The sequence below is a fragment of the Chanodichthys erythropterus genome, chromosome 16 (genome assembly GCF_024489055.1).
Source record: "Chanodichthys erythropterus isolate Z2021 chromosome 16, ASM2448905v1, whole genome shotgun sequence".
Classification (NCBI taxonomy): domain Eukaryota; kingdom Metazoa; phylum Chordata; class Actinopteri; order Cypriniformes; family Xenocyprididae; genus Chanodichthys; species Chanodichthys erythropterus.
The window spans coordinates 32891150-32908891 of NC_090236.1; the positions used below are offsets into that span (position 1 = coordinate 32891150).

Sequence of the window (17742 nt, forward strand, 5' to 3'; positions counted from 1 at the left end):
TGATGTCAGCTCCAGTCTGCAATTGAAATTGCGTTTGTTAACCACGTTTTCCACGACCTGCAGTTAAAGGCGTGACTTTGCACGCTGTTGCTTGATAAGTTTGACTGAGTGTGTGGAAATGAATGTTAGTGGATGATGTTATGAACACTGTGTGTCTCTGTCCGAGCGTGGGTGTGCGAGTAGGAGGATGAAAATGGACAGAACGGGATTCCTAAGTGGAGTTGCAGGAGCGTGACAGCTTAGATTGATTCATTGCTTTCCTCCGTAGAGACTTTCTCTGTTTCGCCCTCCCTCCGCGCAGAGCACTAGGCAGCCGCTTAGACTAGCCGTAGCGTTGTATCGGGAAGCATTAAGTGTTTTAGCCGGCCGGGGTATGAATCACCGCAGCTGTTTGATGTCATAGAAAAGAGCGAGCAATGAGCACAACCCACCCGCCACCCGTTTTATTAGCTTAGCGCTTAGCTCCAGACGTGACACACACTCGTTTATTTAATATCGCCTGCAATATTTCTCCCAGTCTGTGCCCGTCCTTCTCGGCCCTCCGTCTGAATCTATCCATCTCTCCCCGACAGTAGAGCCCTCTCTTCCGAAGAGCACCTCTCCTTTCTCCTTCTGCTGATTTGATCAGGTATCACAGGATGTTACGCGATATTGTCTTATGAAAGGGGCCAGGGAGATAAATCTCAATGATGATATCATTAATCAAATCCTGAGGGGTCATGAGAAGGGGGAGGGAGGTGTATTAACTCTTTCCTGGCTGAAACAAATAGCAGTTGTTGTAGCTTTTGAGGTTTAGCTTGATATATTAGTAAAGCATTAAAAAAAATGTGCTTTTTTTCTTCATGGTGTGCCTCAAATGGATGATGCATGCAAACTTGGGGGAATGGCTGTGCCATTGTTTCATTTCCAATTTCCTGAAGCGAGGGGTCTTAATGTGAGCGAGCTTTAAAGAGGCCACATAAGGAGCTGAATCATTTCATTCCACTTGCAGCCTGAAAACAATCTCAAACCCCACTGTTTGTAAAACACATGCATTTCAATCTGCAATGAAAATAAGACTTGTCCCCTTTAGTTACAGTGATTCATTGTGGATGGTGTGTGCGTTTGTGTGTTGGAGTAAGAGGGTGAGCGTGTTACTGTGTCGTGAGTTGTGTAAATTGTATACATGTGTGTCTTTGTAAGGCAGAGGGGGCTGATGAATTCTCCTAGCTCTTCTGTGCCCAGATGGGTAATGATCTCTGGGTACAGGGGTCGCCTCTGTCCCCGCTCATTCCTCACATGATAAATGAGGGCTCCTATGCCACCCATGCAATCGCAGCCACATTTCATGCTCAACTTGAAGCAATGTAGCAGATTTCACAATAATCAAATTTTTTCCAAATTCATTAGTGATGACTTCGTTATTTTGTTTTTCAAACCCTTTTCCTTACAGTAGTATCAGTGTCTTCAAACGTTTCAATATAAAATATAAGTAATATATTTAAGTTTTTTTTATTTTATTTTTTTACCAGAAGCTGTTGTGCTCAATCAGCCTTTTGATTTAAATTATACCCTGACCCTTACTATCGGATTGATTGTCAGCCAAGTGACGTTTTAAAGATCTCTCGCTATCTGTCTGTACTTGTAACTCATGTGTTTTCGTGTCAGGCCTTGTAGACCTATAGATTAGACCGCCTTCTACAGTTAGGCTCGGCTCTGATGGAGACGGATGGTTAGGGGCAGGATAATGAAATGAGAAATAGCCTCACACTCAGAGCCATAATGGCAGCACAGGCTTCTTCCTGTTTAAACTTGTGCATTTGTTGCTTTACAAATTAAAAATATACATTAACAGAGAGTGTTGCCTGTATAAAGCATTAGACCTGCTTGTCCATCATTGGTTTTAACATCCACATTGATTTTTAATATAATGGGTGTGCCATTATAGACCACAGCTGTAGGTAAGCTACATTATTAGTTTGGATGTCAGTCCTCATTGTGGTTTTCTTAGTAACTGAAATTCCTAATTGAAATGACATTATTCCTTTCCTAGATGACGTCATTGGCATTATTGAGCCAGCACACTGCTGCAGAGCAGAGACGAGGCCTTTGTTTAATGTCTTTAAAACTTTCTCCCACTTACTCAACAGAACCTTGATAATTTTCTGTTCTGAACTCACCCAGCCACCCCACTCCAGGTTTTACACCTGCTCTCGTATTAAAACACAGCCTGGCTCTCTCTCCTCCAAACCATCTCTCCATCCATATAAAGACAGAGTAAAACCTTCTTTTATTACCCGAGGGAATTAAATAACTTTTAGAATGTGGTTTTCTATAAAGCACCACAATGAATATTCATGCTGGAGCGGGTCGGCATTACTTGGGGTAAAAGTTGTATTTTTTTGTTGGGTTGGTGACGGCATTCGGGCAAGTGATCCACGGCGATTTATGAAGCTGTTAAAGAAAAACAGCAGGCATGGAGCATGGTGCACCTACTCTCCTGTCTGCTTTATAAGCATGCACGCTAATCAAGACTAAATGGTTTTTTACAAGCTGGCCACTAATAAGAAGAGATTTTAAAGCTTTATAGTCCCTGTGCTGATTGTAGGCTGCAGGGAATTGACTGTCCGGACAGCTCACTCTCCTTAGTCAAGGTCGTCGTCTTGGCTTTTTGAGAGAGACCTAGGTTTAGGGTGACCTTGGGAAGGCGCCTGGACTTCAGAGTTTTGTTAACATCTTCCTTAATGAAATGAAAATGAAAATTCACCCTATTTTCTAAATGCATGTTATTGATCTTATTGTGACCAATTCATCCGAGCAAGTTTCATTTATTTTGATCTCGTAAATCTTAATCAAAATGTCATATCTCAGTCTTCTCTCTGATGGCGTATGCTGGACTTCTCCAGTCATTTAGTCTGCCTAAACACTGCCCCTTTCTTGCAAAGGACTGCAACCTTTTCCTCCATCTAATCAACAACTGATGAATTGAACCAAGTCCCCGCTCCATATTTTCTCTTTTTTGATAATCTGCTTTACTCTGATCTATGTCACAATGCAGATTAAAAAAATCTGTCACTACTTCCGTCATCTCGGCTTTAAAATAAGTAGGATGTGTTTGATTCCTAGCTGGCTGATTTTAAAAGGAACCTATTATGCGCCTTTTTACAAGATGCAATATAAGTCTCAGGTGTCCCTAGAATGTGTCTGTGAATTTTCAGCTCAAAATACCCCACAGATAATTTTTTATATCATGTGTAAATACCTATTTTTGAGTTGAAAACATTTAGTGCCTCAGATACTCTGCCAAAAACATCTGTTTGGTTTTGATTATCATCTCCATGCATTTTAAAGCCATATCAGTTAAAACTTATATGGTTTTCTGATCGCGCATATCCGAAGCAAGACAGCTGGTTGTCAGACGGCGCGTCGCGTGAGTTTTGAACTAATTTCTCTGTCGAGTCGTATTGCGCACAAACTGTCAAATACACAGAAGGTTATGTCAAGTTCACATAAACGCATGTCTGTGAACGTAAACGGCAGGGAAAGAAATCGCATGTGTATATTATATCGATGTATACAGATTCCATGCCAGTCGTAGGCGAGGCCTGTTCCAGTGTGACGTTATATTGGAGTACATTCCTAAACAGCTAATTTTGAGAAACTGTTTCAGATTTATGGGGAAAATAACAAATGGAGTGGATGGATTTTTACCGCAATAGGATGGTTGTGTGCACACACTGCGGACACATAAATATGTTCAAAAACAATATAAAGAATTTTGCACAATAAGATCCCTTTTAAGCTTTACTTCTCAAGGTGCCCATGATTCTTCAGTTGCATTGTTCTTTCTTTAGGTTGGCCTTAAAGGAGATACTGAGTCCATAAATGGTCCTTTCCGTTTTAATGGCCCGTCCTTGATTTACATTCTAATACTAGCTGATTACCGAGAGGCCCATATTCTAGTGTGTTTGTGCCGAGCGTGTTCTCATTGTAGAGTCACACAGGCATGTAATAAATGAAGCTATTGGAAAAGGCAGTGGAACGGCAGGCACTAATCGGGGGGATTGTGCCTAGGAGAACGCTGGCGCAACATTAAATCAATACTGTAGATCAGTGCTCCATCTGGCTGGAAAATGAGCGGATCACCATAAACATCTCGCCAAGCGCCTTGCCGCACAATCAATGGTTGCCATATTGATTTAGTTATTGCAAGTTCATATGCTGTGGACAGTGTTAAATATACATTCAGCAGCTAAAAGACATTTGTCTGAGGGATGTTTAGTGAAGGCCTGAGTGGTGAGAAGTTGGAGGAACTGGTGAGGGTGTGACCTCAGAATACGTACAGTTCCCTGTTTTATGAGATCTGCAATTGAAATGGTAGTACAATAAAGTAAAAACATATTAGTTCATTTTGGCATCGTGGTCCTCCTGTAGCAGTGTTGAATCCACTGTTTCCAGTTGGAACGTCTGTTTTTAATTTCACATTAGTGTTTTTAGGAGTTAGCAGTTAGGTTTGTCTGAACTGAAGCAGTGTGCCGGCTTTGCAAATGTAAATTGCAAATTTGCATGACTGCACAACTTTTTTTAAAAGTTATTAGTATGGAGTTTTCAGTTTTATGAATGGACCAAACTGGTTTGTAGTGCTCTAACTGAACCTCAACTCATTTGTTTTTAACCTGCAGGATCACAGAGGACTCCACAGCGACCACACTGGAGGCGCTAAAGGCCCGCATACGAGAACTGGAGAAGCAAATCCTCAGAGGAGACCGATACAAGTGTCTCATATGCATGGTGAGAACTCTCGCTTGCCAATATTTTGTGCGTTCATGTGGTTGCGTTTGGTTATAACCCATCCTTAATAACATGCCGTGGTGATATAACCTAACACCCGCAATCATGCACCCAGCTGGCTGAAGCTTTGTGATGGTTTGCCTCCTTCAGCGTCAATCTAGCATGGCCTAGATAATTACCCATAATAAGGTTCTGTTGCAGGAGTTCCTCTGGCAGTAGTGGCCATCCTGTTGGATATTTATGCTAAACCTTTTTAGTTTTATTCCAATTGGTGCTTCTGACTAATAAAACAACTTGAAAGTCGCCCAGATATGAAGATTGATCAGTTGTGGCTTTGTAAAGAACATAGTCCTAAATAAATATCCTTGTAAATGTTTTGATGATTTAATTAGAAAGATGCTAGACATTTTTCTGTTTGCTTCTGTGTCATGTGCAGTCTGTGGAGTTGAGCATTTCCCAGTGGTGGTCTACTGCCACCTGCTGGTTATTGGAAGTATAGCGGCCAAATAAATGAATTGGCAGGAAATTATTTTAACCGTTAACATCCATTTTAGATGGTTGCCACCTGCCTAGCATGATATCCAAACTGAATACTCGTGCAAAACCACAACAGAACTCCCAACCATCCCATTTATCCTTTGCCAAGAGCTTCTGTTGATAGCTACACTCGTTGGTCTGATGTGTGTGTCTGTGCCTGCCATGGCAGCCACGTTCTTTTTCTCAGTACCGCTCTTGAATATCCCTGCAGCGGAAGCCTCCCCAAACAGGGGCTGACAGCAAGAATCAGGCGGCCAAGAGGCACGGGAGCGCAGAGGCCCTGCAGCTCGGCGTGTACTGTTTGTACAGAGGCTTCGTAACGGGCTGCAGCACTGCCACTGCGGACAGCAGTGGGATTAAGAAGCTGCTCCCGCTCCGGAGGGTAAGGCTCTCTGTGCTCCCATTGGCCTAACCCCGCCTGACCCCTGCACTGCCCCACACGCTCCCTCACTGCCCACCTGCCTGCCTCCCATGGCCGCTATTTGCTGTGCTGGTGCTGTCTAGTGATGTCTGTTGTTGTGTATGTGGGTGGCTGTAGATGTGAATTATGTTCATTTGACCTGGTTAAATTAATCAATTGTCCTTTGTTTCTCTCTCTATATGTCTCTACCTTAGGACTCTTATACAATGCCACTCACCTCCATCCAGTGTTGGCATGTGCACTGTGAAGAATGCTGGCTAAGGACTCTGGTAAGAATGACACACTTGCTCATCAATATGTCCATAGTGACCCTTCCCCCCTGAAACCTATTGTTCATTAAATTCTACATGTTGCTTCCTAATACTTATGTGGCATGAAACCTCCCGTTTTAGCTTGGTTGTTCACACCTGAGAGTTGAAAAAGTCTCAAGAAATGGAAAAGCTATGTAAAGCTATGGAAAAGTGGGAGAGTAGAGGGTGGATAAATAGGAAGACAACAACCAATAAAACACAGACCTGCAACACACTCATTATACAGACACATGAATATTAAAATATGACCACAGAGAAAACACACACACAAAAAACAGAGTTGAGGGCACATTGATGCATTTTAAAAATCTAGTAACCTTATATGACGACAAACTTCCAACAATGAGGGAGAAATGTGGAAAAACATTTAAAAGGTCTAATAATATTTTCATTACGTTTACGAGAACTACAGCCTCTGTATATGTGTATATATATATATATATATATATATGTATATATATATATATATGTATATATGTTTTCTCACACAGTATGAATGGGTTTTATACATAAGTATATAAAGTGTTTAAATTTTTGGAAGGGGTTACATGAAAATCTGTATAAATTGCTGTTTAAAACCACTGTTGCTCTAATCAATCAAAGCAATATATGCTTATATCAAGTGATTTTTATATTGTCTTTTTATTTAAAATTATATTTTTAATAATTTTAAAGCTAATTTTAAAGAAATACATGCTAAATACATGCTTATCTTTCCTCACACATTGTAATTTTTTATACATAAAAATATGTAGCTTCCTTTTATATTTTTGGAAAGGGGTCCCTCACATGGGGTTCATAATATTTGAAGAGAGCTTGGTTTGCATTAAACAACACATATCACATGGCACACATCACAAGCTCTTCCTTGGTTTATTTACAGTCATGTCCATATACATTTTTTTTTTTAACTCTGAAGTGTAATAGTGAATAGGGGTATTGCAGTTGTGGATGGTGTAAATTATGAAATTCGGATAGTTCAGGTACATGTTAAACACACCACAGAGTGCCCAAACCCCCACTCATGGCTGACGGCAGTGTATAATGTGGTTAATGGAGTAGTTTATTTTGATAATGCGGTGGTATTTGGCTATAGTGTAGGTTGAAGAGTTCATCTCGACCAGACCTGTGAGATTCCTCATGTAGCGCTCCAGGTTTTAATCCCTTTAGTCGGTGTTGTTGTTCTACTAACCTCTTATCATCAGAATTATGATTGCTTCGACTTGTCTGATTGTAATCCCCACACTTATACTCACTGGCTCTTCCTCTTCTCTCAAAGCTGTTTTAGCCAGTCTTCCTCGGGGAGCCCACTCTCATTAGCCGCTAACACATTCTGTCACCACACGGAAACAATTAATAAGGAAATGTTTCCCAGCCTCAGCCGTTTTCCAATATGCTATATATTAAATCAGCTCCCTCCATCTCTGCTTATCACAAGGCCTTCTGTGCACGGCTTTCTGGCAAGAATGGAGACGTGTGTGCGCCAGCCCGCACTGCCACAGCGGATTGTTAGTAATGCAGGCATTAAAATTGTTGCCTAAAGACAGCAATAAAAGTAGCACGGCGGGGCTCCTTACGTCTTGATCAAAGTAAATGCGTGTAATTTGGTTAGCGTCAGCCTTGTTTTATGAATCTAATTGAGCGCAGCAGCCACCCGCCACTGATGCGAGGAGCCCGCGTTTAGTCCGTGACCTGCCCACGCTCATTAAAACTAGGTAAACTCCTGCTCTCCAGAACAAAGAAACCAAATCTCAGGTCCCCTTTGTGTCTGGGGGATCGGTGGTATGGAGTTTTTGCTGCTACACTGCTTCAGGTTTTAGGTTTTTTCACTTAAAAAAAAAAAAAAAGAAAAAATAAGTAAATGAACATGGCTATGTAGGAAGTCAGAAGGAGAATCCAACTTCAGTTTCACGCCGGCCACATCAAAATAAACCACTTGCATAGTCAGACCATGATGTTGAATTTGAAACTGTTAGGATTGTTTGCACATTCACCATCTAATGGTAGAGCCCATTGTTACAGCATAAAAAGCCAGGCAGTGTTGTTGAATCTATTTCAGTTTGTGCAGGATCAGCGGATGGGGTTCTGGTGCCCTAGGCATGAACCCATTCATATGGAGCCACAAATCCTCTTTACAGTTAGATGTGAAGGTACACTGCAGGGTTCACGCTCTGGCACCCATCCTGACTCCTCCGTTTGCTAATCTGGGGCAAATAGTCTCTTTCCTGTACATTTATACCCCCCTAAAAGTGTCAGTTCCTATATGAGCGGTAGCAGTGCGCTTAATGTGTACGAGGAGGAGAAATGCGCCCTCTGTGTGATCAGTGGCACATGTGCTAGAAGGTTACACGAGGACATGATCGTCAGTGGTTGCAAGATTCCTCACAGTAACGTCACTGTCTGAACTTCACCAGACAATTGGGTTCAGTTCTCGAGGCGGCACACGACAAACGTGAGGATTTTATATCTCTCGTGTTTTGCTGTCTAGGTCTCCAAGTGTTGTGGTATTTTATGAAGCTGAGTATATAGTTTGCTGACTTTAAGAGCAGATCCTGTTGTGATGTTCAGTCGGTCCTGTGCAGCATGTGTGTGGTGCAGACAGAAGACCACACAGCTCACCTTCCTCCTCTACCTCTCCCTGCTGTTCTCCTGCTTTTATGGTGCAGGCTTTATGGGTACTGGCTGAACATCAGAGCGGTAGTGGGAAAGGCGCATGCTTGTCGAACAGGGTGGGCTGCCCGTGTCCCAAGACCCAAAACTTTTTTTTATGTCAACATACACACTATGTAACTACTCTACACTACAAACTGCACTGTTACTTGAGCACCAAATCAGCATATTTGAATGATTTCTGAAAGATCATGTTATGCTGCGTTCACACCAAACGCGAATAGAGCGTCAAATTCGCATCTACCACGTCTAGGTTGCCGCTTGAACATTTTGAATGCATTCGCGCGTCTAGAGCGAAATAGACACGCGTAAAAAAACAAGCGCTTGAAGCGAAATTGACGCGCGTCCGAGGCGAAATCCGCTTCTTGTGGGAGGGGCAAGTGCTAGGCGGTGATCTGTTTGCAAGATGGCTGATGTTGATCGTGCGTTCATCGAGAGAGCTCCCGCTTTGTATTTGCTCTGGAGAGCAGAACAGCAGCGGGGTCAGCGTCGCGGGAAGGCCGCGGGTCGATAAACGTGTACGTGACTCAAAAGTGAAATGTGTATTTACAACTTACCAGATAGCCCATTCTCCTCACCGACACTCTTCCAAGCGAGGTCCTTTTTATTCCTGTCTGAAGTATGAACTTGTGTCATAAATCTCTGGGTGACTGCTCACTGATAATATCATTTTGAATGAGTGACTCCGGGCGGGCCTGCCGCCACAGCAGCAAGCAGGCTCCTGATTGGTTAACGCGGCGCGAATTTACGGCAAAGTTCAAATTTTTCAACTCGGGCGTCAGACGCGAAATCGCGTCACACGCTAAATGCACAAAAAGCACCATTCGCGCGTAACGCTTAGACGCGTGAATGAGGCGAATTCGCGTCTTCCGCACCGCGCTAAACGCCTCATTCGCGGCGTGAGACCTCCGGACACGCATAAACGCGTCTTTACATTGACTTAACATTGAAATCATTCGCGCCAGACGCTCTATTCGCGTTTGGTGTGAACACAGCATAACACTTACCGACCCAAAACTTAATGAACGGTATTTTCGGCGAGGAGGAAAATGCTTGTACTCAAAAAGCACCTTTGATGGCATAGCATTGTGCATTTTCATATGGAAATGACCACTTTCTCACTCTTTATTTTTCTGTCTTTCTCTTCATATAGGGAAACAAGAAACTCTGCCCACAATGCAACACCATCACATCACCAGGGGACCTCAGGCGTGTCTATTTGTGAACAAAAAGGCCCAGATTCTTTTTGTTTTGTTTTTACTTTTTGTTTCCATTTGCGCTAGTGTTTTTGGTTTCCCCACCGCCTGAGGGAGTGAAGTATCATCCTGCCTCCTGACCATGAGAGGCACGAGCACAGACTCGCACTGACTTCAAATGGGCACGGATTTCACAAGCATGGGACTAATGAGGACTGAATAGACTCAGTCCTCCTCTATAAATGCTTGTGTAAAGAGTCCACCCGCCTCCCTCTTGTGTTGGTCCATGGTCCACCCTCTCCAAAGTCAGCTTGGTTCCTTGACGAGGAACCTGTTCTTCTCAGATGAAGGAAAGAGTACTCATTCTGTCCCTGCACCTGCGCTGCTGCTGCTGCTGCTGCTCTTAATCTCCCACTTTCGCACTCTGTGGCAACTTCTTGACCAAGACCGGAACATCAGCCTGACGATAAGAGGAGGAGACTTTAACGGACCACCCGAGGCTCTCCAGAACCAATCTTGATTTTCCATTGTGTTCTCATTCACCCCAAATCATTACTTCTTTTGTGGTGTTCTAGTCATGTCAACCAAATTCAATGAATCAGTGCAAGCACATGTATAATAGTCTCTGTATGTTTACAGTGTTGTGAGTTAAATGACATAGAGAACAAAACACACTTGTATACACACGTGCACACATGGACACACATGCACATACAGAAATATATATTGAATAAAAGTCCAGTTTTAGTTGGGGGTGGTTTGGGTCGGGAGGGAGGGCATATGTTTCAATCTTGGTGAATTAAAAAAAAAAAGAAAGAAAAGAAAACCCTCTGTATTTTTAAAGCAGATGTTGTCGTCTTGAAGTTGAAGTTGTATTTCATTGTACAGGAAGAAATTTAAGTAATAATAATAATAAACTACTCGAACTAGGACTTAAAAGATTTAGGTGTACATTTTTCATTGAAATATACAGTAAAAACTGTAGATTTAATCCTGAAACAAGGGAAAATATCTTTCTTTTTCTTTGCTTTTTTTTTAAGAAATGGAAAGATTTGCTTTTATTCACCCTCATTTTTCAGCGTTTTTTGAACTTATTGCTGAATGCTGTCTGTCTGTTACAAACAATTGGAATTATTCCATTGAACATACAGTATTAAGACCCCTGACCAGTTGCATATCATCAGTTTCTTCCCTCGGAAAGGGACTTTTACTCTTTAGGGTGCTCTCATTTACAAGTTACCTTCAGATTTCCTCTCTGAAACATTAAGAACATGGTAAACTTTTTCTTCTTTTTTTTTTTTTTTTTTCCCTCAATGAAAGAACTGGAAGAGTCGAGACTCGTTTCCCTGACTGGCCAACTGACTGACTGCTCACGTTTTCCCTAGGAGTGAGAACAGTGTGCTTTATATTTGTACATCTATGTATTCTGTGATTTCTGTATTGATGTAAGCGCAAAAAAGGAAGAAATGAAAGGTCATTGCTGATCCCAACACCACAATAAACAGTCAAATGTTGCATTTGTTATAACTTATTTCACAGTTTAAATCTTCACCATGGCTGGGTCTACAGCTGTACCAGTATCCTCTCTGCAACTATTTTGTAAAATACAGGTAGTAAATAAGGATTAAGGTTGACTCTTTGTATCCTTCCTTTGCTGAACAATTCGTTCCTGCCCCAAAGATGACAGATTGCACAAGATGATTGTGTGATATATGATTTGTGTCCTTGTATATTCTTGAAAATGGTACGTGTCTTTCCCGTTTGTAAGCTACATTTGACATCAATTAAATGACTGTAAATCTGAACTGTGCTGGCTTCATTCACTGGTCTGCCTGGTGGAACTATACCAGTATGAGTATGTGAAGCTGGGTGTGATTTTACAACATGCTCTACCTGCTGACGTAGCTGTTGAAGTACATCAGTCAATAAATGTCCATTGAGTGTCGGGCAGCAAAACAACTTCCTAAGGCATTATAATTTCTCATTTTGATATGCATTACACTGCATCCGATCGGGATAATGATGAGGTTTTGAGACTACCCCATTGATTTTATACCATCCCTGACACTAAGTGCATCAAATGAGGTCTTTTTGGGCCTAATTTTGGAAAAAGGAAACGTTACTGCTCTATTCTGCCATCTACAGGCTGATTACACAGGTGTTTTACCTGACCAGCTGTATGAAAGCACAAGCACTTTAAGGGCTGTAATGAAAATTTCATTAAATTACAAGATGTAATTAAAAAGTCGTATACATCCCCGGTACACCCTCTGATCTGTAGCCAAACTCTAGGTTCATGATGTATTGGAGCGCCATGGAGCAAACAGTAGCAGGGTGCTTAAACACTTTCAGATGCCTGTAAAGTGCTGATAGATAGTTGGAAAATCAGCAGGATTTTATATTAAGTCTGTGTAGCCGTACTCCAGCCTCTTGTTGGAAGTGTTTTTGTGGGTTTCTTTTGAACAAGAAACAAGCTTGGAGAACCTGTAAGTAAACAGCATTTATGTTGTTCCACTTTATGGACTTAATTATGGTGCACATATGAAGCAAGACCAGTTTATTCTGCAAATCAGAGACTTCTCAATTCCAAGGAAGCTCAACTAGGACCCCCTTGCTAAAATATAAAGACAGCTATACTGTATATTTTAAGACTTGTTCATACTGTGCGAGAGATATGGCAAGTGTGATAAAAGTACGTCATCATTATTTATCAAAATATTAATTAAATGAAGAAAAAATTTATATTTCATTTTTATTTTTAGCATTTTATTTTTTACATAAAGAAATTAATACTTTTATTCAGCAAGGATGCATTAAATTGATCAAATGTGACAGTAAATGCATTTGTAATGTTACAAAGATTTCTCAAATGCTTTTTAAACAACATAAAAAAAATGTTTTTTGAGCACCAATTAAGCATATTAGAATAATTTCTGTAGGATCATGTGATACTGAGGACTGAAGATAATGAAATTCAGCTTTGCCATCACAGGAATAAATTACATTTTAAAATATATCTGGTCCTCTTCAGTTAGGGGTCACACTTGGCTCCTTTGCGGTCAAAAGTGACCGAAGCCTTGAAATGTAACTTTTGAGGGTATTTTATGATACTACGACATATTTATACAATTTTTATTAGCTATTTTTCCCATTGAAAATAATACATTTATTTTAATGTTCTAATATATTTTAAAATTATTTTTCAATTAAAGCAGTATTCCATGTTAAAATGGAGACAAGGGATTTAAAATCCAATTTTTTGAAGGTAGATTAGTGCCATCTGGTGGGAGTACAAAAGAAAAACTTTTGTAATGCCATGGTGTAACCACAAGATTCCTATATAGTTCTATATAAAGTGGCTTATAAATTCTCTAGTGGTTTTTAGACATAAATACTAATTTTATTTGGATTTATACTTAGACATTCTTTAAGACTAATTTTTAAAGGTTTAGAGTATTTTTGTTTGAAATGTTGATTTGAAGTGTCAGTTTTTGCACTGATTTTATATGTTTCACAGAGGTGAACATTTTGTTACACACAACATCAAAATTAAATAAAAATGTAACAAAATGATCAGGTATGTTTTAGCTTAATAAATCTGAGTCTGATCTAATTTCAACCCTGTTATTTGAGTCTTGGCTCAATTTTGCCATTTTGTTACAGCCACACCAGTTCATTTGTGTGTATAATGGTGTGTTGTGTGAGTGTCTGTTTTGTACTCTTGTGTAACCTCTTCCTTGCTGTTAGTTTTTATACTGCTTTGTGGCTGAATTATTGATTTTATTTCACACATTTGCAAAAAAATCATATATATGTGTGTATGGTTGGGGTGGTGGATGTGTCTATTTTGCGCTCTTGACATTTTAGAGTGTCACCCCTTCATTGCTGTGCACTTTTTTCTGCAGCGGCTGAGTTGTAGTTTGTACCACCAATAGATTCTCTGAGTTTCGTATTTTTCGTATTTTCGGTCATTGTTGACCTCGAACCTTCTAACATATCTGAATAACGTCCATGTTTTTTGTATTCACATAGCTCATGACAAGTGTCATCCCATTCCGATAAAGCTAAAAAATTTTTGGGTTAAAAACTTTTGAACGGTGTTGTATATTACGTCAATCTTTTCTGTGTCTTTCCTGTCATCCCCTTTCCCGTTCATAATGAGGCATCTGATATGTGGTTGATATCGATGCACCAGTATTGGTGATACTTTGCAGGGATTTATTGTTTACCAGAGGTCAGAATGGGATCTGGGCTGTAGGTGCTAATGTGTCTCCTATGTAGTGGTGAAAGAATGTAACTGTGGTTGGATCATCTCACCAATCTACCATCCAACCCAAGTCTTTACTTATTGTCAAGGCTGTGTGTTCCAGACAGCAGCGCGATCCATAGAGTGCATTAGGCGGGCTGCGGGCCGGGCTCGGGTTACTGCCCACCCTGTGGCCTGAGTGGCGCTGGAACCAGGAAGAAGCCAGATGAGTGGAAGCAGATCTATAGAAATTGCTTTTGGAGGTCAAAGCCATCCCTGATGGGGAGTATAAAGTGTGGGGGCCATTATAGGCAGTTTACAAACATCTCCACAGACCAATCAATAGGACAGGCCTTCTCTGCCGCGTTGGGTAATTCCTCGATCGCATTGGCTGTCTGTACCAATGGTAATTTACACCTTCATGTGGGAATTTTACCATGTCTCCTCCCCTTGTGTCCACTACTTCCTGGTTGAAGTGCTTGTACAACTCATTCAATTAGGAGCCTCTCCTCTCCTCAGCCTCTTTATAAGATCGATCCACTCAAGGTGCTTGACAGAAAAAAAGGCTGTATTGGGTATTTTGTTATGCACTGCAGGAGGAAATTGAGGAATGTTGAAATGTTTGACCATCTGGCATATTTTTAAATCGCTCTTCCAGGTTTAGTGCTGCAAAACAGCATCTCCAGAGTGCATTCAAATTGCATCCATTGTCATATTTTCAGGAAGCCAATAAATATCAGCATGAAAATGTACTGGTTGTGCTTTAGTTCCATGTGACCATAAATGGATAGAGACAGATTTAATTCACAGACAACTGCTTTTGGTCGCAAAGTTATTCTTGCCAACCAGGGGTGGAGCTATACAGTAAGTTTATACGTTTTTAACGTTGTTTACTGTTTTCAACATTGATAATACGTAGAAATGTTTCTTGAGCACCAAATAAGCATATTCGAATGATTTCTGATGGAATAATGGCTGCTGAAAATTCAGCTTTGCCATCACAGGAATAAATTACATTTTAAAATAAACAGTTAGCTATTTTAAATTGTAATACAATTTCAGAATATTATTACAATTTAAAACTTTTAAACGGCAGTGTAAATATTAAAACAAATACTAGAAACATCATGTTGTAACCATAGATATATGTTAGTGGTTGTTACAAAATACGGTTCACTCCTATTATTTATGAATGGGAGAAACTGCAACTCGCAATATGGTGGAATACGTCCCGCCTTCTATGTAAAAGAGCCAATCGCTGATTGATAAAGTCATTGCGTCACTGCAGCTGCCTTTAGAAGCTCCGGTTCCCATAGAAACCCGAGACTCGCGCTTAGGACTGCACATGCGCATTGGCTCATCTAGCCTGAAAAATAAGCTTTTTTAACGATATTTAAGCTTAAGAAACAACATTTATTGGACAGTTCATGTCAGATTTTATTGCTGATTTGAAATATGTTATTTAATTTTGAGATTTCAGGATTCTTGGTTGCCCGAAATAGCTGCCCGGAGGCTTTGCAAATGGCCACCGATTGAACAGACTTTTCTGAAAAAGACTTTAACATGACTTTGCCCATTCACGTCTACTAGACCCACAAAGTGACTAACCTAACCTACAATTTTTATTGTTAGTTCATATTTTATGTATTTGGTCGATATTTTTTTTTTCAACTTATCTGCTGTTTTAAAATAATATTTTTCCTTTTTTTTTTAGTAAACAAATAAATTTAAATACTTAAAGGTGACATACAATGCTTTTTCACAAGATGTAATATAAGTCTAAAGTATCCCCTGAATGTGTTTGTGAAGTTTCAGCTCAAAATACCCTAGATTTTTTTTTTAATTCATTTTTTCAACTGCCTATTTTGGGGCATCATTAAATATGCCGATTCAGCGTGCTTCCCCTTTAAATTATTGCGCTCCCCACCCCCGAGCTCGAGACTCTAATACATTGCATAAACAAAGTTCACACAGCTATTAAAACCCTCAAAATGGATCTTTACAAAGTGTTCGTCATGCAGCATATCAGATCATGTGAGTATAGTATTTATTTGGATGTTTACATTTGATTCTGAATGAGTTTGAGGCTGTGCTCCGTGGCTAATGGGCTAAAGCTAACATTACACACTGTTGGAGAGATTTATAAAGAATGAAGTTGTGTTTATGAATTATACAGACTGCAAGTGTTTAAAAAATGAAAATAACGACAGTCTTGTCTCCGTGAATACAGTAAGAAACGATGGTAACTTTAACCACATTTAACAGTACATTAGCAACATGCTAACGAAACATTTAGAAAGACAATTTACAAATATCACTAAAAGTATCATGATATCATGTATCATGTCAGTTATTATTGCTCCATCTGCCATTTTTCGCTATTGTTCTTGCTTGCTTACCTAGTCTGATGATTCAGCTGTGCACATCCAGACTTTAATACTGGCTTGTCTAATGCCTTGAACATGGGCTGGCATTATGCAAATATTGGGGTCATACATATTAATTAACCCCGACTGTTACATAACAGTCGGTGTTATGTTGAGATTCGCCTGTTTTCTGGAAGTCTTTTAAACAAATTAGATTTACACAAGAAGGAGGAAACAATGGTGTTTGAGACTCTCTGTATGTCATTTCCATGTACTGAACTCGTTATTCAACTATGCTGAGGTAAATTCAATTTTCAATTTTATGTCACCTTTAAGATGAAAGAAAGGTCAGCAGCACTCTTTGTACTTTAATTTACACAGTTTAGGGAAATGTTTTAAGATTATTTGAGATAAATAGCACAAGAAAGTTACAGGGTTAGAGACATTAAAGCAAAAAAACGGAAACGACCATCTCCCTATTTCAAAGTCTTATCTGCTCATTTGGCAGGGCACTTACAACATCCAAAACTCTATAGATGCTCACAGAAACTAATGCAAGGATTTTAACAGTTGGACATTTGGTGGCAAAATAATCCCCTTTTCTTTTCGCTAGCGGCTTGGGAGAATTAGATGATTGTGTTTTTTGTCAATGTTTAAAAGCTTTGTTCTCTAGCTAACATCGTAGCTAAAGCCGTACTAAATTGTTCTTATATTCACCAATACTTACAAGATTGCCTGCTAACATTATGAGGATTTCGCAAGGATGCTTGTTTAATAACGAGGTGAGGAGAAATGGTTTGTGTGTTTGTGAAGGTGATTGTGCTGTATGTGCATACATGTCTGTGTGTGTGTGTGTGTGTGTGTGTGTGTGTATGTTATCATTGACAGTATTACCATAAACCTGCTCATGTGAAAGATGAGATATTAAGACCGTGCTGCTGTAGACTCTTAATGGGGCAGCGTGGGAGTGTTGTTCCCCAGGCTCAGTAATCTCTCCCAAGACCTATTTATTACCAAAGAAAATCTGCTGTAGCATTCATATTCGCTTCTTCCCCAAGATTACACATATCAATCACAAGAACAACGTATTACGACCCCTGTGACAAGATGCATCCATACTAAGAGTGATGTCTCCTGTTGCATGAAGAAGTGTTTATCAACTTTGACTGTTGTGTTTGGTTATGGCAGACGGCTGCTGATGTTGCCGCAAAAAAAACAAGGTCTG

General features: G+C 40.2%; 1 protein-coding gene across 3 annotated transcripts in view; it reads left to right on the plus strand.

Moving 5' to 3' along the window:
* Positions 1 to 11678, plus strand: part of rnf220a (ring finger protein 220a) — a 129181-nt gene extending 117503 nt beyond the window's left edge. For all 3 annotated transcript variants that reach the window (XM_067363526.1, XM_067363527.1, XM_067363525.1), the window contains 3 exons: positions 4662 to 4770; positions 5923 to 5997; positions 9863 to 11678. In XM_067363526.1, the coding sequence (XP_067219627.1) occupies positions 4662 to 4770; positions 5923 to 5997; positions 9863 to 9934 (256 nt within the window). In that variant the 3' untranslated portion in view covers positions 9935 to 11678. The remainder of the gene's footprint in view (positions 1 to 4661; positions 4771 to 5922; positions 5998 to 9862) is intronic.
* The last annotated feature ends 6064 nt before the right edge of the window (positions 11679 to 17742 follow it).